The 26,148-nt window shown below is 35.6% G+C and overlaps 1 protein-coding gene, 1 long non-coding RNA gene and 1 other non-coding gene across 3 annotated transcripts in view; 2 read left to right on the plus strand and 1 right to left on the minus strand.

Moving 5' to 3' along the window:
• Nucleotides 1–22,553, minus strand: part of LOC131323087 (tricyclene synthase EBOS, chloroplastic-like) — a 48,045-nt gene extending 25,492 nt beyond the window's left edge. The window contains exon 1 of the mRNA XM_058354713.1: nucleotides 22,424–22,553. Coding sequence (XP_058210696.1) covers nucleotides 22,424–22,528 — 105 coding nt within the window. The 5' untranslated portion in view covers nucleotides 22,529–22,553. The remainder of the gene's footprint in view (nucleotides 1–22,423) is intronic.
• Nucleotides 1–26,148, plus strand: part of LOC131323093 (uncharacterized) — a 68,552-nt gene that overhangs the window by 26,595 nt on the left and 15,809 nt on the right. The window lies entirely within an intron of this gene.
• LOC131324968 (small nucleolar RNA snoR100) lies at nucleotides 23,257–23,362 on the plus strand. The gene has a single exon (XR_009199546.1). It is a non-coding gene; the product is annotated as a small nucleolar RNA snoR100 (small nucleolar RNA).

The raw sequence follows: 26,148 nt of genomic DNA on the forward strand, positions 1-26,148 counted from the left end.
ATTTTTTTTTATTTTCTTTCTTTCTAGTTTGAATTTTTTTTCTCTTTAATAATAGATTGAGTCTAATTCTAGGCTTTGTAAAGTAATTGAGAAAAAAAAGTGTTTTAATTGATCATGTTTATATGACTGTTTTATTTTTCTTTTTTTGTTCTTTATAGATTAAAAAATATAGTTACGAAAATAAATGTTTCAATTTTCAATCCATTTGAACCAGTGCAAAGATGCTATTTTTCTGATCATTTCATCCTAAATGGTCGTAATAAATTTTTGGCTCCAAGGCCTTTCAATGAACACCCTAACCCTAAGAGAGTCCTAAAACTAAATAATGAGTCTTAGGGTGCTCGTTGAAAAGACATAAAGCAAAAAATTCATTAAGATTACAATTAGTGTTCGGGAACTAATTACGAAATGTATTTTGCAAACGACATACTAATCCAAAATACAAATGTTATATTTAGGATTACTTTTTTTTAACTATAGTACAATTTAATAAATTTGTTAATCATTATTTAGCATAAATCCTCTTAACTAATTCAGTAGTATGTTGCTTCAAATCACGTCTCTACTCCATAGGATTGCAAATGGCTGGTTTCTATTTTTTTTATAACTAAAACGGAAACGTTTTAGGGGCTTCATAAGGGCTACTGTGCCAATGAGGGCAGCAGAGCCCCCGGGTCCCCCTACTTTTTAATTTAATTTTTTATTTACTTATACCTCATTTATTTAATTTCTATAAATACACCCTTTGTATATTTAAAAATATAATTGAAGAATTAATTAAGTGCTTTAATTTTCAATTCAGTTAAATTAGAGCAATGATCGTTTTTTTTATTATTTTATTTTAAATGGTCATAATGAATTTTTTGGTTTAAAGCCTTTCAACAAATATCCTAAGACTCATTATTTAGTTTCAAAACTCTCTTAGGGTGTCCATTGAAAGGCCTTGGACTAAAAATTTATTAGGACCATTTAGGATGAAATGATCAGAAAAATAACAACTTTGCACCTGTTCAAACGGATTGAAAATTGAAACACTTATTTTGGTAACTATATATTTTTTAATCTATAAAGGACAAAAAAATAAAAATAAAACAGTCGGATAAACATGATCAATTGAAACACTTTTTTTTCTCTCAATTACTTTACAAAGCCTAGAATTAGACTTGAACCTATTATTAAAGAGAGAAAAAAATTCAAACTGAAAAGAAAGAAAAGGAAATAAAATGAAAAAAAAACGAAATTGAAAAAAAACGAAAAAAAAAACCGAAACTGAAAAGAAAAGAAAAAAGAAGAAGAAGAAACAAACGGTAAAAAAAGAAAGAAAGAAAAGAGAGAGAGAGAGAGAGAGAGAGAGAGGCGGGGGTATAATGGGAAAAGGGAGGTGGGGCCGGGGGTTGTGTCGTGGGGGGGAATTAGCAATTTACCGATTAATACTTGATTAATGTCACATAATTAATACTGAAACCTGTCTCACTTAATATTCGATTTCCTTAAACTTTCGTACTTGAAGTCTAAAATGTCTTTGAGCTCTCGTTGGAGTAATGATTGCACCATGTTGAAATCCAACTTAGCCATTTCAAGCAGCAAATGATTTGCATCCTTTCTTTTACCATAAGCCTCTATATACCACCTAGCCTCAAGCTTAAACATCCGGAAATCATATCTGCACCGACGGTTTCTGTAAATATACATATATGCACGAAAAAAGGGTGCTCGGATTAAGCATCTTACACACCTCGGATGCTGTTGATTCACGCGTGAGCCCCCTCGTTTTTTTTTTTTAAAAATTTTTGGACGGCTCGGATCGGCCGTCCGGTGGCCGTCGGTATGGTTTCCCTACGAAAACCGTCGGTGCAAATAGTAGGACTCTTAAACATCCTATGGTGCAAAGGCATTTCCAGTGCATGATTTATTTGTTCCACTAGGTGTCCACTATCTTTCCCTTTATGCCCTTCAGATGTTCGTTTGTGAATACTTTGTCCTCTTCCATAAGGTTTTCTCCCTCAAAAGAAAGATAAGAAGCTTCATACAGACTCAGCAATCCCTTGGTGTCCTTGCATAGGGATTCCATGAAGTTTTCACTTTTGTCCTTGAATCTTTGAAACACATCTGCACAACATCACACAAATCCTATCTGTTTATAATTATTTTTATCAGCAAATCCTATCTGGAGTATTTACATTACCCATATATTGTTTCTGTTTAATTTTGTCCTTGCTTTCTATCTCCTTGTGAAGGGGAACGGTAGTATTTTTTCTTTTTAACAATCTTCTTATGTTGTTTTACGCAACAAAATGTGAAAAAAGGACAATCTTTTATTACCACTGCGCCCTTCCACAAGGGAGTCAACTGATGAATCTATTTCAAAATGCAGTTCTTGTATGCTACTCATTCTTCAATCAAATGATTACGAGATTAGAGTTTTTTTAAAAGATAATTTATAATTAAAAAAATTGGAATTTTTTTCAAAGCGACTTAGTCAGATTAAATTCTTGAAAAGTGCTAATTGACTGGGGTGAAATTTTGCGTCTCTAAAAAAGTAAACCTTAAAGACGGAATCCGGAAAGAACCTAATTTGTGCTCTCATTTTACAAAAAATTAATTCCCTAATAGTTTTTTGACACGTGCTTGAGACGATTTGAAAATAATATGTGCTTTTTTAGAGAAAAAAAACATAAAGACGATTTTCTGAAATTCTCAAACTTGTGTAAGTACTCCACGGTTAAAATAAAGACTTTATTCATATTTTAAAATTAAAACTCAACCAGATCGAACTTTAAGTTTCAATCAATTGGGATTGTTTATATAAATCTGTTTTCTTCATTAAACTCAGCTATAGCAGGCATTGTGGTATGTGATAGGCTCCAATTCATAATCAAAAATCATGTCGAAGATCTAACCAAATTTTTTATGAACTAGCTGTTAGATATTTTTGCACTTTCCGGGGTTGTTCAAAACCTCTATTGGTGTCTTTATTATATCAATTCTATTTGATTGTAATGGATAGGTTAATTAGGGGGTAGTTTCTCGCTCAATGCTCCTCCCATTATATTATCTGCACCAAGTTGACCGTTGCAAAATCGCTCCAATTGCGTGAGAGGTAAAGGCATTACACAACACATCATTCATAATTTTTCCAAGATTAGGAATTTTAATTCTGCACGTTTATCTCTCCGAAAAATTTGTTTTCCATATATATATGTTCCTAAATCAATTTTCTTTAAAGTCAGCAAAGTTTCTTTCCATTTATGAGCAGTAAAAGATTTTCATTGAAGGGAAAATATTCTAGTATAAAAGCAGTGGATGACCACTCTTTACAGAAGAGAGTTTTTGCTTATAAAAAGGAAATAAAGGGTTACACGAGTTCTTTGGTTTTATCGGTGAAAACGGGGATTAAAAGTTCTTGAAGCCCACGTTCGTTTTCTTCCGAGCTGAGTGTAGTTTTTGGCAGCAACCCTTGTTTTTGTTACGTTCAGCATCTTGCAAGTCTTTGAACGATTTTGGGGTTTGTCGAGATCACGTTACACATCGTACATCATTCCGTCTTGTGATTTTTTGGTGCCGTTTGCTGCTGTGGCCGAATCTTTTGGAGATTGATTCGGAGCCGGTTGAATCCAGAGATCGGGCGTGAAGTCCGTGGTGCATCTATTGGATCTTGAAGAAGCTCGGGGAGCATCGGAGATTGGCAAGAATAGGTAAAGGCTTGGGTAAGGTTTTTACTATTTCGCAATCTGTACTTCTTTTTGATTAATAGAATATATCAGTGGTGTTAGGCCGTGGTTTTGGCTTAGGGTTATTTAGGACCTTAAGTTTTTCCACGTAAATCGTGCGTATCCTATCTCAATTCTTATTCTACTGCACTACTTGATTTTTGATTTGCATTAATCGAGATAATCAACCCGTTCATCTATATTAATTTTTAAATCAGAAAAACTCCTATCCCCCCCCCCCCCCCCCCCCCGAGGAGGGTTTGTGCATTTTTTCTTTCTTAAGAAAGTCCCAAAAAATCACCAGTGAAGTGGAGTGGAGTTGGTGCTTCACTTATACTCATCGCATGCACATGGGTAAGTTCGATTCCCATAAGCACCCATCTCTTTTCCCAAGTCCCTAGGATATAGTAGATTAGGTTAAACAAATGAAAAAAAAAAAAGGTCCCAAAAAATCATAAAAACCATTTATGGTTGAATTTTATAATAGTCCCAAAAGAGTTGATAGTACAGGCTGTGTACGTTAGTCAATGGCGTAGCCAGAAATTCACAGCAATGGGGGCACAATCTATATGCTTGACTCTGTTGTGGTCAACAGAAAATTATCTATTTCTTTTTTACGAACTTGACATTTTCTTTTGCACTATTTCTTTGAGACAAATTCGTATTTGAAAAGTGTTTAACTATTGGATAATCTTAAAATTGCTAAGATGAAAAACATTTATAATTATATTATCTTGCAGATTAATTTAGGTCTGAACGAATCAGCTTCAATGCAAAAGAGAGAGGTCTTATTGATAGATTGAAGAAGAAAAGAAAAGAAGGAAAAAGATAAAAAAGAGCCCCTCTTGATATGCATTTTGTGATAAAATAGTAATCCATAAATATAATTCCATAAAAATGTGGTGGTTTAGAGGCGAAAAGTTCAGTTAATGGAGGCTTTGCTTGTGAGTAATTAACTATTTAGTAATTTGGTGACGTCGTCAAGTGGTGCTTCAACATCCTTCTCCATCACATATTTATGCGAGAATCATACACTTAGTCTTGAATCTCACGTGAATATGTTTTGGAGGAGAGCATTCAGTATTGGGACACTATTTGGCGGTCGTGCCCTCAATATTTTTTTCTTATTGCATGCAATATGATACATTAAAACTTCTAAGATAGTTTTTTTACAAAAAAAAAAAAAAAAAACCCACACACTCCGCCGCTGTTTTTATTGGTAATGCAAGTGCTTGCCAAAAATGGAACTTTAATGCTGACATTATGAGGTAGGTCTAGATACTACTCAATAGAGAGGGGGAATCAAAGAAGTGAGCGACGTATGGCAGAGTAATGAGACATAGTATTAATTATTGGCGAGTGATTTTCGCACTCTCCAAATTGTTAATCGCGCTCTCCAAAAATTAATAATTTGGGAAGTACCTTCGAATGTGGTTAACAATTTGGAGACTATGAAAATATATCCCCCTATTTACTTCGTGTATTATTGTTAGCTAATTAGGCTTTAGCTCTCCAGCATCTATGGTTCATTGTGGCTAAACAGATTTAAAGACAAGAAAAATGGAAAGTGCTTCAGGCTATACGTTGACAGATTTTTAGAAATTTAAAAATACGAACAATGAAAAATATTTCAGTACTCTTTCCGTTAAATCTATACTACTTCTTTTAAAAGTACGAAGGTGTTTTCTACTTTTTTTATTTCCAATAATACCCTTGTTCATCTACTCCCATTTTAAAAGTGCAGAACACTTTAAAATTGTCGGAAGCAACCCATGCGTTTCCCACACTTTTGTTTCCAAAAATGCCCCTGCTATGTCTAACAAATCACAAATGTATCTAAAGCCACCCATCTCTCAATTTCCCACACAAGCGAAGGGACACCAAAGGACCGCCTCTTTCCGGAACAGATGCATCTCCTTGTCCCAAGAAGAGCACGTGTCTTTTGCCAAAGTAAAACCTTAACTATTCGGCAACCGCCGCAACCCCAAAAAAACAGACAAACAAAAAAAACTAATAGCAACTGCAGTTTTAGTTGCAACTGCCACATTCCGTTGCCCTTCTGGAACGCATCTTTTTCGATAGCAAAACCTCTTCTCCCGTGAGCATCGTGTTCCTCTCGATGGGACTCAGAGTTGAATTGAATAATCCGTTTAGACCAAGGGCATTCCACTTAGCAACTATTCCATCTCCCACCCCTCCTCTGCATTTTCCGGCAACAAGTCACCTCATTGTCAAGTGCGTGGCACGACCGGCTGGTTGACCAACAAATTCCAACTTCTCGTAACACAGCACACAGATTGTCGGTATTGTTGTCTCTTAATTTACCTGTGGTTTAATTTTGAGTAGATTCGCAACAATATATCTTATTCATGTTATTTGCTCTCCCTCTTATTTAAAGTTTACCATTGGTTTATTGCTGAGTTAATCGGTGAATTTTCGCTGTCCATAGTTTGTTCACCAGATGTTCACGAAATGTCTAAGCAATAAATTACCAAGCGCACTGTTTTTTAACATAGTTCTTGGAATATATGTCTACCCTAATGATGTATGAGCGTTAACAATACATCAACAAAAAAGGTTTGTTGTTCTGTTTGTGGTTCTCGCATGCATTCTGCAATGAGATGTTAACAAAATGTATGATTCTAGAAATGAGATTTGAACAATATTGACTCTAATTGTTGTCATCTATACTATACTACTACTTTTAAAAGCACGAAGGTGTTTTCTACTTTTTGCCTTTCAAAAATGCCCCTTCAAAAAACTTGAAATAACTGACCACCCCAAATGAAAATTAACGCCACTTGAAAGCTCTCTGCACCATTTTTACTTTGTGTTGTTTCCTAATGACGCACTTTTCCAAAAACAAACCAACGGCAACTCTCATCTGCCAGACCTTTAAATTAAATTGAAGCGGTGCCCACGTCTCTCACGGCAACGCCTCTAGACTCAATTCAATTGAAGATCCCTCCGACAACCAGAATCTCAATGTCCGTCTTTGCCCACCACCCAGAATCTCTTCATGCTGCAGCTTCAGCTTCCACGCGATACACATTATTTCTTCTTCTACTTCTATTCTCCTGGTAACTTCACTCCCTCTCTCTAACTGCCCAGAACATGAGACCATGGAACGTTGTCGTCAAATTTTCCTTCACAAAACATCCGCCGAAGATGTACCGTAACACCAGCCTTCGACAATCAATCTTATTCCGGTGAGGGTGTGGAAGTGTGCCCCTGACTGACATCTCTCTTGGCATCACCAATAACCAACACTCATTGGCTCTCTTTTGCGTTTTCCCATTTGTGTATTCTCGGCAATTTTGACCCCAAAATATCAGGTAGGATACGAACTATATCAGATGATAGTAAAGTATCAATTTATCGAAATGATCGAGGAATCTTCTTCTACAGAGGCACTTCTATGATTCATGGACGTACTACTACAAGTTAGATGTTCGATGTATTGCCTATATGAGGATTAGACCACAAGTTACCGTAAAGTATGGATATCTTTGTGGTAAGGCCATAAGTTGAAACTGTTGAGTAGGATGTTAATGGATTCTGCTCCTATTTCTTCCTAATCAATGGATGGGGAACCAAAAACTTTTGTCAAGTTTACCAATATCCAATGTGTGGTATCTCTTAGTGTATTGATGCTTGATTTCTATTTTACACAGGCATGGTAATGTAATGGCCTTCTGGTCTACGGCATTAGGGACCATTACCAATTTCAAACTATTATGGAAGTTATCAATCTAGGCCAATTTCTTTGGAGAAATACCTGCAATGTTCAAAATTGAAGAATGTTGCAGCCGCACAAGTTTCGCCATGTATTTGTTTTAATTGTCGGGTAAGATTCTGTAGGATCGATCAATGTGTGGTGCAGAATTGTTTGTCGCTTCGAAGAAATCAGACTCGAGAAATATTGTTATATGATCTAAACAAGCACATTTACGTATTTGTTCTACTTCAGATTTCTATTTCTATCCATACTTAATTCTGATGCAGTCATAGTTTAATTTTTTGAAGCTTCATTGGGTTTACTGGAAAAGCATCATTAGACTTTTCTTGGTCAGAGGAGGCACATGTTTTGTTCCGATAGGATTATGCATAATTCAATTATCTGGTCAACAGCTTATTTTGTGGCTCACGGTATGAGGGTGCATCAATATGTACTTGAAACTACTATGTAAGTTATCAATCTAGGCTATTTCCTTGGATCAAACCAATGAAATTTCAAAATCAAAGAATATTTTATCGTTGCAAGTTTCGTATTTTATTTTCTTGATTCTCGGGTAGGATTTTTGGAAGTATCTCTAATTATGTGGTTCAGAACTTTTGGTCACTGTAGAGGAATCAAATTGGTGAAAGATAGTTAGCTGATATAAACAAGTACAGTGGCTTATTGGTTCTACTTTGAGTATCTTCTTATAGTTAGTTCTGATTGGGTCCTAATTTATTTCTTTGAAGCTATATTGGTTTACTGGCAAAGCCTCATTGATCGGGCTTTTGTTTGTTGGAAGAGGTACGTATATATTATTCAAATAGGGCTATGCATGATTCAGTTTTCTTTGCAATGGCTTATTAGTACTTCTCTTTTCCCGTAAGATTTTGAGCTAACTATTACTTGAGTTGAAAACTCTAAATATGGTTGTTCATTTCATGCCTTTTTCTTTCTCCTGTACTCTTTTATACTACTTTGCATATTCATTTGTGTTGCTTAATAAAAGGAAAATGCAATGTAATACACAACAGTGTGCATGTGAGGAACTGCAGCAGTAATGATATTTTTCGCAATTAATAGCAGTCAATAGCAGTGTTCATTTTTTTGGTTCCTCACCTCCATCCATTGATGAATAATTCTCATCGGTTTAACATGTTTCTCTTACATGATTATTCATTTTGATTTTTTGCTTTGGTATCGGTGCAAGATCCAATTACTTAAAAGTATTATTAGCAGCACAATGAACCTAGACATTGAGATATGTAGGGTAATGGAATGACACTCAATTCTCTGGATATGTTATGTTTCATTTTTTCCCTTTGTTTTGCATGATGAACAATTGCTTCAATTTGCTTTGCACTATGTTTTGAAGACTATTCAAATGCAATGTGGAGTAAAACAATGCAATGTGGTTAGAATTGAAGGCATACCAGTTTGACCCCACAGATTCGAGATAAGAAAATGGAGGTTCCTTTGTTCCTTTACTCTTTTTGCAGGAAAAAAATGCTTTGAGTAACCTAAATCAGGGTGCATGTAAAAATGGGAGGTCAATGTTGTGTACTCATTTGGTTCTGTGGTTCTTGATATATTTTTTGTAGGAGAGAAGCTTTGGCATTCATGGTGCTCACCATGAAGTTCTTGTTGACATCTTTAGGTGCCTATAAATCTAAGCAATTAAAGGAAGAAAGGCTTTTTTTTTCATTGGATTTTGAAGTTGCTTTATGCCTGGATGATTACTTCTGTTAACTTGCTGATTGCAATTGGGACATTCATGGGTTTTGTTGCATTCAACATGAACTTGAATACTCTTGTATCAAAATGTTCTTCCGCTACTAATATGGTTTTGATGTGCTGGTTTGGGAATCATTCAAGTAGACAATGTACCTTTCGTCAACGCTCTTCTTGTCTATAACATTGGATGAAACCACAATCACCACTTGCTTCTGTTGATCTAATTCAAAAACCCTGTAGGCACTAAATTAGGGTTTTTCCAAAGTAGAAAACCGTTTAATGGGAAGAACGCCACGTGCAACGCACGTGCTATTTACTAGTAACATAAAAATGCCGGAAGCACAAAATCAGATTGCAATTCTGCCAAACTAATTAAGAGGCATTTTTTTTTTTATTACAAACCATTCTAAATAGGATAAACAAGAACCAACTAGGTTATAAGATAGCCAACTCCCATGGCATCCACAAGGACAAATTCCCTCGCTGCAAACGGAATAGCCTTATTGACAAACAAATCTTCATCTTCTTGTTGTGACCCTAGATGAGCAAGGCAATCTGCAACCTGGTTAGCTTGTCGGAAAATATGAGAAATGGTAGCATTAGTCCTGCCCACAGGTTTCCTTGCTTCCTCAACCATATAGCGATGCGCATCGTCCAAAGGGGCGCCTTCGTTACCTAGTTTCACAACATTTGAGTCCGACTCAATAATGACATTTAGCAATCCTTTCTCTAGCATGATGGAAAGGCCTTTGTATATTGCCCATATTTCCACCTCCAAACTGGAAGAACAATTGGCTTTCCCAAAGTAACCAAACATCCAGCTGCCCTTGTGGTCTCTAAAAGTCCCTCCAATCCCCACCTTGTTGTTGGATTCATAGAAGCAACCATCTGTGTTTAGCTTGACACCACCTGTAGAGGGAAAACTCCAAAAAATTAAATCCTTTGAATGAGGCGCATTGCTAATTTGAGACTGACAAGCAAACGTGACATCTTTAACATAATTCAAAACAGTCTTGGTGCTCATATATGTGGAGGAAATCGAGTTTTGGAAACATTTTAGGTTCTGGTTTTTTCAAATTTGCCAAAGTGATACCACAAAAACTGTGCCCCACCAAGACTGGTTCTTGTCCACAGGAAAAGGATATTTGGCTTTGGAATTGACTTTGATCCATTCCAAAAGAGGCTTGTTCGCCTCGAACTAAGAGGCATTTGGCCTAGCTAGTAGGAGACAAAAGCCTACCAAAAAAGTAATAACATTCATATCCTACAACTTAACGCGCGTAAACTGGATAAATGACAATGAAATCCGGATAATATAAAATTGTCCTGATCTTAAAAAATTTCGGCAAAGGACGCTTATAATTTGACAAATATCGAGCATGTGCAACTATATATACAATGTTTTAAAGAAACACTCGACTTATAAATCCATCGAAGCTGAATTTGACAATAATAAGTGAAGAACATTTTAATTTGATAATTTATTTTCAGGTAGAACTAGACTTTTTGAGTCAGCTTTTGGGAGATATGTAAAACAACAAAAAATAGAAATATGAGAATTTGAGAAAATATATATTTTCCTAACAACACCATTAAACCAAAGAGTAAAGCTATGAGTACATATGGAATGTACATACGATGTACATATGGATTTTGTGGGGCCCACCTCGAGTTCCTCAAAGATAATTTGAACTGTCCATTATTTTTAAAATATTTTTTTTATGAAACCTTGTAAAAAATCAGATCAACCTGATATCAAAATTACATGTGGCATGTACATCGAATGGACCAAAAAAAATCAACGTTTGTAATACGTAGATCTTGTATGGAAGATCTCTAAAGGAGAGAGATCATAAAATATACTCTTTTTCTTGCATAATGCTCTTATTTGATTAGTACTTATGCAATAGGCCCTGAATCTGCGATGATCAATGTTGTTGATGCTTAAGCACTGTCCAAAAGTTTATCAAAGAGTATATATCAGTAACGGAAGACCAAAAAAATTAATACGTAGTCCGCAGACCATTTAACGCGTGGGGATGAGATGGCCCCAAATTTTGTTGACAATGAGAATCGAACCTTAGACCTTAGGATGAAGAAAACACCTAAATCTCAGGTCAAGACTACTTGACCAACTCCTTGAAACCGATCGTGACCGTCTAAAAGTGCTGTGGATGGTCCAAATTTTAACGAAATTTAGTTTTATTAATATCCAACCCGTCGCGATTGACTCTATAAACAACTATATTTTCTCTTATACATCTATTATCATCGACCGAAATTGATAATGGAGTTACGAAGAACATCCTCTTGCCTTTCTCGTTCTTTTTTCAACCAATGCGAGTATATTTACTTTATAGGGAAGAGCGAAAAAAAATCCAACATCCTAGAATTCCGAGACCACAGAGAGGTTTATCGGATCTTTTGGTTGAGTTCCTTTAACTTTTAGGACTTTTTGAAAAAAATTTCTCATCAAGACGAATTAATAATTCATAAAAGTGAATATTTTTTAAAATATTTGGGTAGAAGTAAACATAATTGGATTTTTTCATTTCTCTTATCAAGACAAATTAATAATCTACAAAAGATGGAGCAAAATTAACAAACGTGATTTTTTTTAAATAAGGCCAAAGTTCACTTTTTATTTAGTGAAACCCCACCTAAATACACAGTTGTTATGAGTTAAATACACATTGGGTGGTCAGGCCAGTGTACCCAAACCCTTATTATCTCTGTTCTTCGTGTTGTGAGTTAATGAAATTTATTTTTGCTGTTTAAAAAAAAAATACACAGTTGTTAGTTTTGTGGGTCCATGTAGGGTTCATATCAACATTCTAAATAATTCATTTTGTAGAACTTGTCGAGAACCTTAACTGTGTCGAAATTGTGTTACGTTTGGAAGATTGAGCCCATATATATTGGCATGGCCGAAACTGAACCTGAAATAGCCCAAGATAAGGTGGGCGTTTTCGAGATTGGCGATCCCTTTGGGCTCATTTTCTCACCATCCTTGCAGCAAAATATAAAGCCAAGGATTTGCCCTACTCTATACGCGTAACCCTCCAATTTCAAGAACAATACAGTAATTCCATGTTGACACAGTGAAGAGCTTGTACAGTTGTACTAACAAATCTTATCTACTACTATGAGATCTGAGGATTGTACGAGGGTTTTCATTCAGACCATTCATCTCGACAGTCAATGGTTCGGATGTATTTATATTTGTATTTGTATTTTTGACCCGTAATAATAAAATTTTACCAGTCAAACATATAAACACATGTAGACTATTGATTGTCGAGATGGACGGTCTGCATCCCATGAAAATCCTCACACGATCCTCACATGGAAGAATCCTTGTAGAGGATCCAGATCCGCAATTATGTTATTTGAAAACCTGCCATATATTATTCGTTTCTTAATTTCATATAACTTCCTAATTTTTTTTTTCGTTTTGGCAAGAGAAATTTACTCTATTAATTTTTGACATATTACAAAAATTATGATTGGCTCACCATTTCAAAGTACCCTTTTCGAAAGAGTACTGCTATGAGTACCGACCGGCCGGGGAGGGAAATCGTACCTACCGGCCGGGGAGGGAAATCGTACCGACCGGCTCGGCCGGGCCGTCTCCGGCCACGGGACGGCCGATTTGAGCCGTCCAACAATTCTAAAAAAAAAAACCGAGGGGCCTAACGCAGGAATCAATGACATCCGAGGTATGTAGGGTGCTTGATCCAAGCACCCATTTTTCATGTATATACACACGTAAAAAAAAACCGAGGGGCCCAACGCGGGAATCAACGGCATCCGAGGTGTGTAGGGTGCGTGATCTGAGCACCCCTTTTTTCGTGTATAGGGTGCTTGATTCGAGCATCCCTTTTTTCGTGATACCGTTGATTCCCGCGTTGGGCCCCTCGGTTTTTTTTTCTATAGATTTTTTGGACGGCTCGGATCGGTTTTTCGGTGGCCGAAGACGGCCCGACGCAGACGGTCGGTACGATTTCCTTCCCCGACCGTCGGTACCTATTTCTTTACTGTTTTCGAAAATAATGTGCCTCAAATGATATATTTGTTCATACTTCCCCGATGATACACGTGCAATGATAAAACAATTTTTGTGTTTCGCAGCGTTGCTCTTCTATTTACTCCGTATTTTAATAGTATAATAAAAATCAACCTATCTCTTCCTTAATCTTTTTTTTTTTGATAATGCATGATTTTTCGAGTCAGCTTGCGCGCACCTCAAACTAATCTTGTCCAAAGTGAAAACTTCATTAATTTATCAAGTGAAGAAAACACATTTGTTGTATAGAAGTCTCCAAATTAAGAAGCAAACTTCCAACTTTAATATCTGTGCTCTTTAATTTTTAATTTGAGAAGTGAGAACCATTGGCTAACAAGACGTAGTAATGGGTTCAACTATCACCGATAAGACCCAGTTCTTTGCTTTATTATCCGGAGCTCCAAGCCCATCTCCGTTCTGGTAACTGCATTGGGACATTCGAGCAAGGTTAATAGCTGTTTCAATAAATGGTTTCTCAAATGGAGAATCAACTGCCACTCGTTCTTTGTTCATCTTCTTCCATGTCTCGTCAATCAATTTCCTTATGTGTTTTCGGGCTTCTTTTTCTGAAAGCCCGGTTTCGTGCATGAAACACAGGATTGAGTTCGTGGATTCACCTCTCTCCAACTCAGCCTGTGGCACAAAAAAAAAAAAAAAAAAACGAGGGTGTCAAACTTATGGATTACTAAAATCGATAACTATATTGTTTTCGCTTTCATTGTTTCCATTCTCTGTCTCTATTTCTTTTCTTTCTTTTTTTTTTTGTGTATTTTGAGAAACAAATTTTTTTTTTTAAAACACACAATCTTCTTATTGCTTTTAATTTATTTCATACGAATTAAATTTGTTCTTGAATAATTGATGATATAGGCTCGGCCTATGGTCACTACAACACGAAAGGCTTGTAGCGAGGATTTAGTTTCCTCGCCAAACAGCTGATTTCCTCGCAAAATGTATTTGCGAGGAAATTTTTCGTCGCCCGTTTTCCTCGCAAAAGGCTTGTCGCAAAAAGAATTTGCGAGGAAAAAAATTTCCTCGCTTATTCTGACACAATTAGCGAGGAATTTTTTCCTCGCTATAGCTTTTCCTCAGTAGACTAATGCAATGTTTACAAAATAGGCGAGGAAATTTTTCCTCGCTAAACTAATTTTTTCCTCGCCAATTATATAGTTTAGGCGAGGAAATTTTTCCTCGCTAAAACTCTTGAAACTAAAAAAAGATGGTTCTCCTGCTCGTTTGCTTCTGCGCGAATTCGAACCGTGGCCTCCCGTATGGAGGCATTCACTCCATCCATCACACCAACTTCCTTTCCAGTTCAAACCTTTGCCTTTTTTATATATAAACCTTTTGTACATCCTTTCACCTCTCTAAATTTGTTTTTTTAAACATTTCTCTCTAATTTTAGTCTCTTCGTAGTGTTTCTTTAAACTTATTTTTTAAATCATTAACATTATTCACTTTTATTGAATTTTTTTATAATTTAATATTTTGTTATATATCTTTAATAAATCTTTATACCTTTCTAAATTTGTTTATTTTAACTTCGTTTTAATTCTCTCTAAGTTTAGTAACCTTTTGTAGTGCCTAAATTAGTTTGAGCTAGCACTTTAAATTTCTGCAAATACGATATTTTTTTTGGTGGGTTAATCTGTTCTTACTGTGTATATGCGTCCATAACAATTTTAACTCAACTACAATATTACAATAGTAATAATTTGTTATGTTTCTTTTTAAATGGGGTTAACCTTACTTATTTTGAAAATAGATTAGTGATATTTTGAAAATACATTTCGCAATTATTAAGTACTTTATCTTTTGATTAGTTTTTCATTAATTTTTTTTGTATGAATTAATAATCAGTTATATCTCTATGAAAAGCAATCTATACATCCCATGCATTCTTTTTCTGAAAAGCATATCATTCATCCACAAACTTATAATCCCTATGTCCAGTTCTTTTTTTGGGTTTATAACAGTCAAAAGAACAATACGATAGAATTAATGAATGCACTCTGTTACCAAGAGTGTTCTATTTTTTGGGTATTTATATACAAATACGGTTACAAGTGATAAGCTTTACAAAAGATATTGCAAATGATAAAATATAACCACTGAAATATTGGTTAACATTATCAGGACTTGTTTTCTTGATCAACTGATTTGCACTGATTGGTTGACATCCCCCCGCAAGCTGATGGTCGAGGCATGACCTTCAGATTGAAACGCAGTGTCCGAATGCGGGAAGACGCAAGTCCTTCTGTAAAATATCGGCAATTTGATCCTTGGTGCTAATATATTGAATAGTTAAATCACCCCGAGCGACTTTGTCACGCACAAAATGATAATCAATTTCAACATGCTTTGTGCGGGCATGGAAGACGGCATTGGCTGTAAGATATGTTGCACCAATATTATCACACCACAGTAATGGAGTGGCAGAGATATAAAGACCAAGTTCGAAGAAGAGTGACTAAACCCAAGTTAATTTGGCGGCCACATTCGCAATAGCCTTGTACTTGGATTTAGTTGAAGAGCGAGCAATAGTGTGTCGCTTGTGAGAGGACCTCTTTTCTTGATCAACTGATCATTTGCACTGATTGGTTGACAATAACTATGGGATGAACTTTTTTTTAGCATGTCCTTAAAAATGTTTGTATTCAAACAATAAATTTTAGTACAATTTGAGCATACTGACGTTGTTAACAATTAATTTCAGTTGGGGAAAAGTGAATTCATATAATTCGTGAGAAACATATTTTTTATTTCATCAATTCAATGCGATTGGCGAGGAAACTATTTTTTTCCATTTCACTTTTTTATTTTAATAAATTTGCTAATGATATTGAACTATGTAGTTGATTATCCCTTACCATCGTGATATTAAAGATACATGAACATAATTAATAATGACTTACATATAAAAAATTTAATGAGTCCTAAAAAAGGTGACAAAATATTTTCTCGCCAAAAGGTTACATTTAGCAAGGAAAACAGATTTCCTCGCAAAAGGGTTACATTTGGCGAGGAAATTTAATTTCCTCGCTAAATGTAACTTTTTGGCGACGAAATTGAATTTCCTCGCAGATTGTGTACTTTTAGCGACGAAATCTATTTTCCTCGCCATATTTCCTCGCAATAGGCCTTTCGTGTTGTAGTGGGTGAATAGCCTTTCCTTGACGAGTCATTCGTCATTCGAGGGGTAGTCATTGTAGGCTCTACTTATCGTGAATATCTCTATGACCTAAGTAGTCCAATGATTCTCACACTTGATATCTGGGTTCGTAACTTTCAATTAATTCTAAAACTCAAAATTGTTAAGTCTTTAATCATGTGCCGACAATCACCTTGGCAAACATAATATTTTCCTTTTGAACATATGATTTCTTGTGTGACTCAACGGACTAATTCGTGAGAATACGGGAGCTACCCAAGTTATAGAATACAAACAAATTCGTAGTTTTAGTTGAGTCAGAAAGTCATTGTTGAAAATCACCAAAATCCAACACCGAAAGGTTTGCTACCTAAAGCTAAAACACATTTAGCCCAAATAAAAAAGGGAAATTCATCCTGAAAAACTATTCCCTGTGGATTGATGTCGAACTTATCGAGTTATTGTGCAACCGATTACATAAGCCTTGCGCTTAGGACAACTGACCGGTGCTACCATACGATCGGCGGGACACTCTGAAATGCAAGGCACAGTGGGAAGCAATGATTTAATTGGTAGCAAAGTCTACAATATACACTCCTTAAAAGTGTGTACAATATGCATCTATTGTATAGTTCATTCATAACATTTTAGTGTGTTTCGTAATTTTTGTTCCAGAACTCATAACCTTTCAGCAATATGCTTCGTGACATGTTCATTGTGATTTATAACATTTTAGTGCATCTCGTAACTTTTGTACTAAAAAATGGCAACTTTTTAGTCATACAATTCGTAACATTTAGGATTTGTAACTTTTATATTAAAATCGTAACTTTTTAGCAATATAATTTGTAGCATTTTCTTTATGAATCATAATATTTTAGGGGTGCATATAATACACATCCAAATAAAGGGTGTGTATAGTAACATTTCTCTCTTCTTAAAAGTTGTACCTTGGCTATTTTCAGAAGTTTTTCCTACAGAAGTGTTTTTAGAACTTCATCAAACAAATATTTTACGCTTTGTAACAAAAAAAAATTTAAAAAAAAAAAAAAAAAAACAGAGAGAAGAGGAGGAGGAGGAAAACAGTACCAAACTATATATTGCATGTTGTGCTCACGAGGGCATTGTTCGGCGTGGAGGACTTGCTCTTCCTTTTGCATGGGAGCATTATTTTGCATCGATGTACATACTTCATTGGTCGAATTTTGCCGTGTTGTAATATAGTTAGGCATTCAGCCTTTCCGATTTCAATATTTTTGAGAAATAAACTGTAGCAGAACGATGTAGGAATTAATGGAGTGTAAATAGCTAGCATACCTTGGATGTGCCCAAATCATTGGAAAGTCGAAAAATGAGGGATAGACATTCCATGAGAGGATGGTATGACTCCTGATCTAATAAGCACTCCAAAGCCTCTTTTGTAATAGTTTCGGTTAATAAAAAGTAGGCAAGAATTGATATAAGCATCCCTGATATCGAAACCAGTGCATTCTCCAGGTATGTCTTAAATTTTGGAGTCTCGTTGTTAAAACACCACTTTGCTTCCACCAAGAATGCTTTACATAAATCTACCCACTGTGGTACAGAGATAGAACATGTATTTTACATTACGAGATATATATAAGAAATTAAAAAATAGCACGAACTCTCAAAAAAAGACTGTTAAATGGGGACGGAGGGAATATATATTATAGGGCCTCTAGTTTGTACGATGAATTAAAATTACCAAAGTCCAGTGAATGAGGTAACCGACATAGTGACAAGTATGAGACTTACTGCCGGAATTGAAACTTCACATTTTCCTATTTTTCTTCTACAATTTTGAATTTAAAAAAAACAAACGCCGTACATTATACATACCGCTCTTTTTAAGTATGGAATGATGTTCACTCCTTTTTGTTTAAGAATGTCATAAGCCATTTCATTTGTAGTGTTGTAGAGAGCTAGGAAGCACAACTTCATGTAGTCCGGAAGGGTTTCCACAGCCTTTATATCCCATCTACAAAATAACAATTACAATTATCAAAACATCAAAGCCACAACTATTGGTCTTTTGCTTGCAAATTTGCAATGCAAGGACCATGTAAGACAACATTAATTTGATGAAGCATTGGACTTTCAAAACAAATTAAGAAACATAAAATGAACCACATAGCCAAATGTCGCAAGGTTTTTTCACAAACCTGTCGACAGCCACTGTGAAGAGTTGTAGTTCATCCAAGTTTCCGTAGACGTCGTAGACATCATCAATAGTGTTTATAAGTGATGCCAATTTCGTTGCACTCTTTCGGCAATCACTTAATTGAGGTTCGAAAACAATTCCCACGCTCCAAAAGAAGCATTCCATCAGTCTATCCCTTGTAAAACTCAACTTTTTCACTAAGCCTATATCTTCCCACCACCTGAAAAATAAGATAATAATGGAGGCTAATTACTTGACAACATGCAGTACTTGTGATTGGATGTCGATCTAATGATCGATTAATACTCGATTAATGTCACTTAATTAATACTGGAACCTTCTCACTTAATATTCGATTTCCTTAAACTTTCGTTTTTGAAATCTAAAATATAACGTGATATTCGAGCGTGACTGCATTTGAGGGGGACTCATTTAATAATTACCTTGACATGTCTTTGAGCTCTCCTTGGAGTAATGACTGCACCATGTTCAAATCCAACTTAGCCATTTCAAGCAGCAAATGATTTGCATCCTTTCTTTTACCATAAGCCTCTACATACCACCTAGCCTCAAGCCTCAACACCCTGTGATGCAAAGGCATTTCTAGTGCATGATCTATTTGTTCCACAAGGTCTTTGTCCACTATCTTTCTCTTTATGCCCTTCAGATGTTTGTTTGTGAATTCTTTGGCCTCTTCCATAAGGTTTTCTCCCTCAAAAGAAAGATAAGAAGCTTCATACAAACTGAGCAATCCCTTGGTGTCCTTGCATAGGGATTCCATGAAGTTTCCATTTTTGTCCTTGAATCTCTGAAACACATCTGCACAACATCTCACAAATCCTATCTATTTTTTATTATTTTTGATCGGCAAATCCTATCTGGAGTATTTACATTACCCATATCTTCTTCTATCTTGTTTCTATTTAGTTTTGTCCTTGCTTTCTATCTCCTTGTGAAGGGGAAGGGTAGTATTTTTGGCTTTTTAACAATCTTTTATGTTATTTTGCGCAACAAAATAATGAAAATGAGCTATCTTTTATTACCACTGTGCCCTATCATAAGGTCGACTAATATATCTATTTCAAAGGAGTTCTTGTATGCTACTCGTTCCTCATAATATTTTGAATCTTTTTTCAAAATATCCTTCTTGTATGCTACTCATTTTTCAATCAAATGATTATGAGATCAGAGTGTTTTTCAAACGATAAGTTGTAAAAAAAAATTGGAAATTTTTTCCAAGACTTTATTAGATTTGGTTTATGAAAAGTGTTAATTGGAGTGAAGTTTCGTGTCTCTAAAAAGTAAACCTCAAAGCCGGAATATGGAAAGAACCTAATTTGTGCTCTCATTTCACAAAGAATAAAAGAATTACGCCAATAGTTTTCTGACACATGCTTGAGACGATTTTAAAAATATTACGTGATTTTTTAGAAAAAAAGAAGAACATAAAGACGATTTTCCGAAACTCTCAAAACTGTGTACTGTCAATGAAAATGAAGACAATTTTTGTATTTTAAAAATAAAATTCAACCAGATCGAGTTTTAAGTTTCAATCAATTGGGGTTGGCTATATGAAACTATTTTGTCCGTTAAACTCAATTGTCACAGGCATCGTGGTATGTGTTAGCCTTCATAATCAAAATCATATCATAAAGACCTAATTGAATTTTTTATGCGCTGGTTGCCAGTCACCCCCAACGTGAATCACCCCTTCATCTTTAAAATAATAAATGAGAAGGATAAAAGAGAACCTTGAGAGGCCTCATAACCATGTTGTCTACAGAGCCTAAAGCAGAGAGCAGTGGCATGAACACCAATCTGCTGATCTGCCCTCAGATTAGTTCCATTTCCAATTACAGATAGAAATATTCTATCTAGTGCTCTCTTGATATCCTTTTCAAAGTGATGGCTCAGTCCCAACCGTTGGATATCATCTATTAGCTCAAGTATTATCAATGAATTTACATCTGTATCCCCAATCATAGCCTTTATCTCCCCCTTCAGTTTCTTTGCCCTGTGCCTTTGTATTTCATCCTACAACAAATATTACAAGTAAAAACCGTTATAATCAGCAAAATTTTTACATGGGGCTGATCCAAAAAAAATAGAGAGAGAGCAAAACTTATAGATGGCAAATTACTACTCCCTATGTCTTGTAAAGTTTGTCCCGTTCGCAAGGAGGACTTAAAAAAAGTATAATTTTTTGCGAGAAAGTTTCAAAAAAATTTGAACAATTTATTATATATCACTGAGTTCTTTTAGTTTATTAAAAAAGTATGGATTTTTTTTTAGAAGAAATGCATTATTTTTTTACCCCCGTTTTGTGGACCGGACAAATTTTATGGGATATGGGCAGTATATTGGTACCTACATTTCAAGAAATTTTCACTTTAAACTTGGTAATTTGTATTTAACACCACATTCCTATCTCTAAGGACAGTGCTACATACATCTAACAGTGTTCAGTTGAACACCCTAACCTTTCAAGATTTTTTAGTACACATGTAATGGGCATTGAGCTGTAAATCTAACTCTGAACCTTTGGACACCCTATGTACATTCAAGCACCACATACACCTCTTTTCTCTTCCTAGCCATGCGTTCTCTCTATTTCTCCTAGTGGGAAATTTTTCAGTGCCGGGTGGGTACCACGTGGTCTCCGCTTAGCACATCCGAGCTGTCCATTGCATTTTTGAATGGCTCGGATTTAGAGAGAGAAAGAGTTGGGGTGAGAGGAGAGAGAGAGGATTTCAATCCGAGCCATCCAAAAATGTATTGGACGGTCCGGATGTGCCGAGTGGGTACCACGTGGGATATTCCCACCCGGCACCGAAAAATTTCTCCTTTCTAGGGCTCTGTCTTAGCCAAAATGTCCCAAGCTTCTCTTTTCGTTTGCTCTTTCCTATTCTCATGTGCAGAAGTGATTGATTGCTAAAAAAGATGAAGAGAATACTCCTTAAGAACTAATAAGTTTTTTTTTTTTTCCTGAATGAACGCCCTATAAATAAATCTTAGAGCCGCCATTGCCCATCTCCATCTCAAAGTCATCTCTTGTTGGAATGTCAAATGCAACAACAACGCTTGCAGTTCGGTTGACAAATTTTTGGGAGCACAATTTCGACTGTTCGAATTGTTATTAATTCTTTCTATATCAGACTATGACAAAAATACTAGGAGTACTATATTGTTGAAATAGAAACAGACAGAGCAAAGGTTCACAAGGGTAAAATTGAAAATGACGAAAGCGAAATACCTACTCAACTATGGACACAAAGACGAAGCTATAATTTTACCTTAGTGGTGGCGAACGTGCATACTAAAAAAATTGGAAAGATAGACTATGATGAGAACATTTGTCGACTTTAGATAAAAATCAAAGTAGCATATGACAAACTATAATAAATGATGTTTCTCAGAGCCCTTGGACATTATTGCTTGACACGCTGCTTTATTCAATTTGTTGTTTGGTTTCTTCCAATTTTTTTTTTATCGGCAAAAATGAAATTTATTAAAAACGGGAAAAAGAGAAAGGGATCTAACAAATAGTTGGAAAATACACCACAAGGGCAAAGCCCAAAATACCTAAAGGTCTATGAGGGTCCATAAAAGAAAAAATATTAAGCTCAACCCAAACCCAAATTAATCAAATATAGCCCAAACAACCAAGACCCAACCCAAGCCTGGATCAGCCCACCCAAACCATCGCACAAAACCCTAACTACATTGGTAGCTACCGCTTACAAACAACCGGAGCCCAACCTCGCCGTTAAGCCGACACGTTAATCCAAACCGAGTTCGTGTCAAGGATAAAATTTGAAGTTTGATTTTTCTAAATTTAAACCTCGTGTTTCGTAATACTCACGACATCGTGATTTTTCAAGGACTTGATGAAATCAGAATCCCAAGCAGTTGGCTGATAATTCGCAGATCGTCTCTTGGAAGTCTGCTGTGAATCTTGATCAACCATTTCTGAGGATTGGAGGCAGTACAATCTTGTACGAGCGCAGCATATGGATTTTAGTGTGAGTTGCGGCGGAAGGCCAAGTTTTGATGAAGGAATCGATCGGATTGGCACGAAGAACAGATGGAGTGACATTTTTGCACCAAAATAAGTTTAATTTGTTGCAGATCGAGTGATATGCAATGCTGACCCTATTAATTTATAGGCAGAGTACGATCCCTTGCTGCATGCCCCCAATTAATGCTAAACTGATTTTGTAATTTTTTTTTTTGAACGGGATTTTGTAATTGATGATCAAGATTTTACTTGGGTACGTGCAACGCAAACAATCAAGTGAATCTCGACCATTGATTTCAAAAATTCCGATCGATAAGTTTTCCAGTAAACCTTGTGAGACGCGAGGCTTTTTGTATATCGGACAATGAAGTCCAACAATCACAAAAGGTATCGATTTGGTACCGGCAAGTGTACCGTTTTTTCTATTAAAACGGTACATATTGGTATTAGTGTATATCTCGGTACCATTTTGAATTGACCGTAACATATATTTTATACTTCCTCCGTCCCATATTTTTGGTCCTGTTTACTATTTGTGAGCTCTAAAAAAATTGGCTATATCTTTTAATTTATAATATTTTTAATATCCAATATGAATTTTGTTTGATAGATCCAAAATAATTTTACTAAACAAAGTTTTCAAAATTGTTAAAAAATTATAGATTATGAAATATAGACAATGTTTTGTATGGTAATGTGCACATAAATTAAATTCGGTCTCTAAGCCTGCCCTCTTTGATGCTATTTGGCTTTGATTAGTGGGCATGGTTCCGCAGCAAAACAAGTATAGGGGGGCCACTATTTCAGTAGTCTTATGAGAGCAACTACTTTGTGCATATTATCAAAGGTTAAGTTTGTCTCCAATCCTCCCCCGCCCGTACCCTCAATGATTGGGGACAATATAGATTCTGTCTGTTTGTGAGATATAGACAATTATTTGAGTGACACAAAAAAGTGAAACAGGACCAAGAATATGGGATGGATGGAGTAATTATAGTTTTAATGTATGTACAAAAATACCCTCAAAAAACTAAAAGTAGAGGTATAAATTAAATTATAGCACTTTGATATATGTTAAAAATAGTTCTAATAACAAATTAAGATGATTAACATATTATAGACTCCAAATTTTGTTGAATTATCTTAAAATTCAAACATTTTTTATGCTAAAGAAAAAATACACAATTTTCTTTGTCTCGGTCGAGATTCCGGTACAAGTCTAGTATCGTTTGGTATAGACCGGTACGCCCGGTATCAACCGGTACATGCCGGTATTTAGAGTGATACGAAATACCTACTTATGTGTATCATTTTATATCTGGTATGGTACAAAATTGACAACATCGTGGCAAGGTCAATAATCTTGGATGTGGTACAGGTCATGAAAGAAATCTTGTAATAATGAAAGACAACCGAATATTCTTTTACAAAGACTCAAGGGATGATATCGGTTCGGTTCGATTCGGGCGATTTTTTTCCATATTTTTCACTGAACTGAAACTATTGGTTTCCTCTTATCCCAAACCGACACTGATCAAAACTTATGCAAAACCGTTCGGTTTGGTTTTATCAACAAAAATTATAAAGGGAAAATATTCTATAGAGAAATTTCAGAATTCCCTAATCTATGTAGCAGACGAGCTTCATTTACTGCATGTGAGGCCTTCAAACGAGTTTGATTGTCGATCTGGTTATTGAGGAAAAGAAATGGGGAGAAAGAGAGGGAGACGACGAGAGAGAGGAGGTGACTGAGAGAGATTCGATGAGAGAGAGAAAATTGGGAGAGGGACGAAGAAAGAGGAAGGGGGAGCGGGGAGAGAGAGAGAGAGAGAGATAGGTATGGAGATTCCAACTTCCATGGCTGCTTGGAGGAGATATCAGAACGAGAATGGAAGAACTGAGATGTGGCATGGAGATTGGAGAGGAAAATATTAGGGTTAGGTATATATGACTAGATGAACGGCTAAGATTAAAGGGCTAAAAATACCCACGTAATTATGTTCAGTTCAGTTCGGTGCATTTTGGTGATAATTTTGTACAAACTGAACCGAACTGAACCGAAAAAACTTTAAAATATGAAAATCGAACCGTACCGAACTCATATTTAAACAGACCGAATCTACTAAAATTGATCGGTTCAGTCGATCAGTTCGGTTTTTCGGTGCAAATTATCACCCCCTAAAAGATTGGTCCATGACCCTGGCTTAGAAGTGTATACGAATCATGACCATTGAACTATCATTATATTGTACAAGTGGAGTGGAGTGCAGTTGGTGTCTTTCTTATACTTCCATGTACATTGATATGGTTCGATTTCCATAAGCACTTATATTTTCCTCCCAAGTCCTCTAGAATAGAATAGATTAAGTTTAACGAATGACCAAAAAAAAAAAACTATCCTTATTGGTTAAACAAAATACTCCTAAATTACCACAAAAAAAAAAACAAAATACTCCTACTAGAAGTAGGGAACGGTTTTTGCACTTCAGTACTTTTTTATAAGTGCATTCTAAATTGTTCTTTCAGTTTTTCTACTGTTGGAGCACTGATAGATGACTTTTGAAGTGTATTTTTGAGAGAGTGGACTGAAAAATCATTTTCAAAAATCACAAAGTAAGTGTGGTCTGTTTGCAGTGTACGGTTACCGACTCAATGCAAGTGCTTGCACTAGGGTTTGTGCATTTTTTTTCTTAAGAAAGTCCCAAAAAATCGCAAGTGGAGTAGAGTGCAGTTGGTGCATTTCTTATACTCCTTTAATGCACATGGGTAGGTTCGATTTCCGTAAGCACCCATCCCCCTTCCCAAGTCTTTAGGATAGAGTATATTAGGTTAAAACAAATGGAAAAAAAAAAGTCCCAAAAAATCATAAAAACCATTTATGGTTGAATTTAATAGTAGTCCCAAAAGAGTTGAAAGTACATGTTACCATTATTCAATGGCGTAGCTAGAAATTCGCAGCAATGGGGCACAATCTATACACTTGAATTTGTTGTGGTCAACAGAAAATTATCTGTTTCGTTTTTACGAACTCGACATTTTTTTTTGCACTATTTCTTCGAGACAGATTCGTATTTGAAAAGTGTTTAACTATCGGATAGTCTTAAAATAGCTACGATGAAAAAAATTTATAATTATATTATCTTTAAGATAAATTTAGGTCTAAATGAATCACCTTCAACACAAAAGAGAGAGGTCTTATTGATAGATTGAAGAAGAAGAAGAAAAAAAGAAGAAGTAAGAAGATGAAAAAGAGCCCCGCTTGATTTGCATTTTGTGATAAAAAAGTAATCCATAAATATAATTCCATAAAAACATGGTGGTTTAGAGGCGAAAAGTTCAATTAATGGAGGCTTTGCTTGTGAGTAATTAACTATTTTGTGATTTGGTGACTTTTTTTTTTTGACGGCGAAAAATATATATTTCATTAAAATGAAATGAAGTACATCGATAAACAGGACAAGAAAAGATAGCATCACAATGTGAGAGTAACATCCCAATGAAGTTGGCACCCTACCCCACAACAATCATATGCTATTCAAACCCGAGGATTGATATGAAATCAACCCAAC

Source organism: Rhododendron vialii, chromosome 4a (genome assembly GCF_030253575.1).
Source record: "Rhododendron vialii isolate Sample 1 chromosome 4a, ASM3025357v1".
NCBI lineage: Eukaryota > Viridiplantae > Streptophyta > Magnoliopsida > Ericales > Ericaceae > Rhododendron > Rhododendron vialii.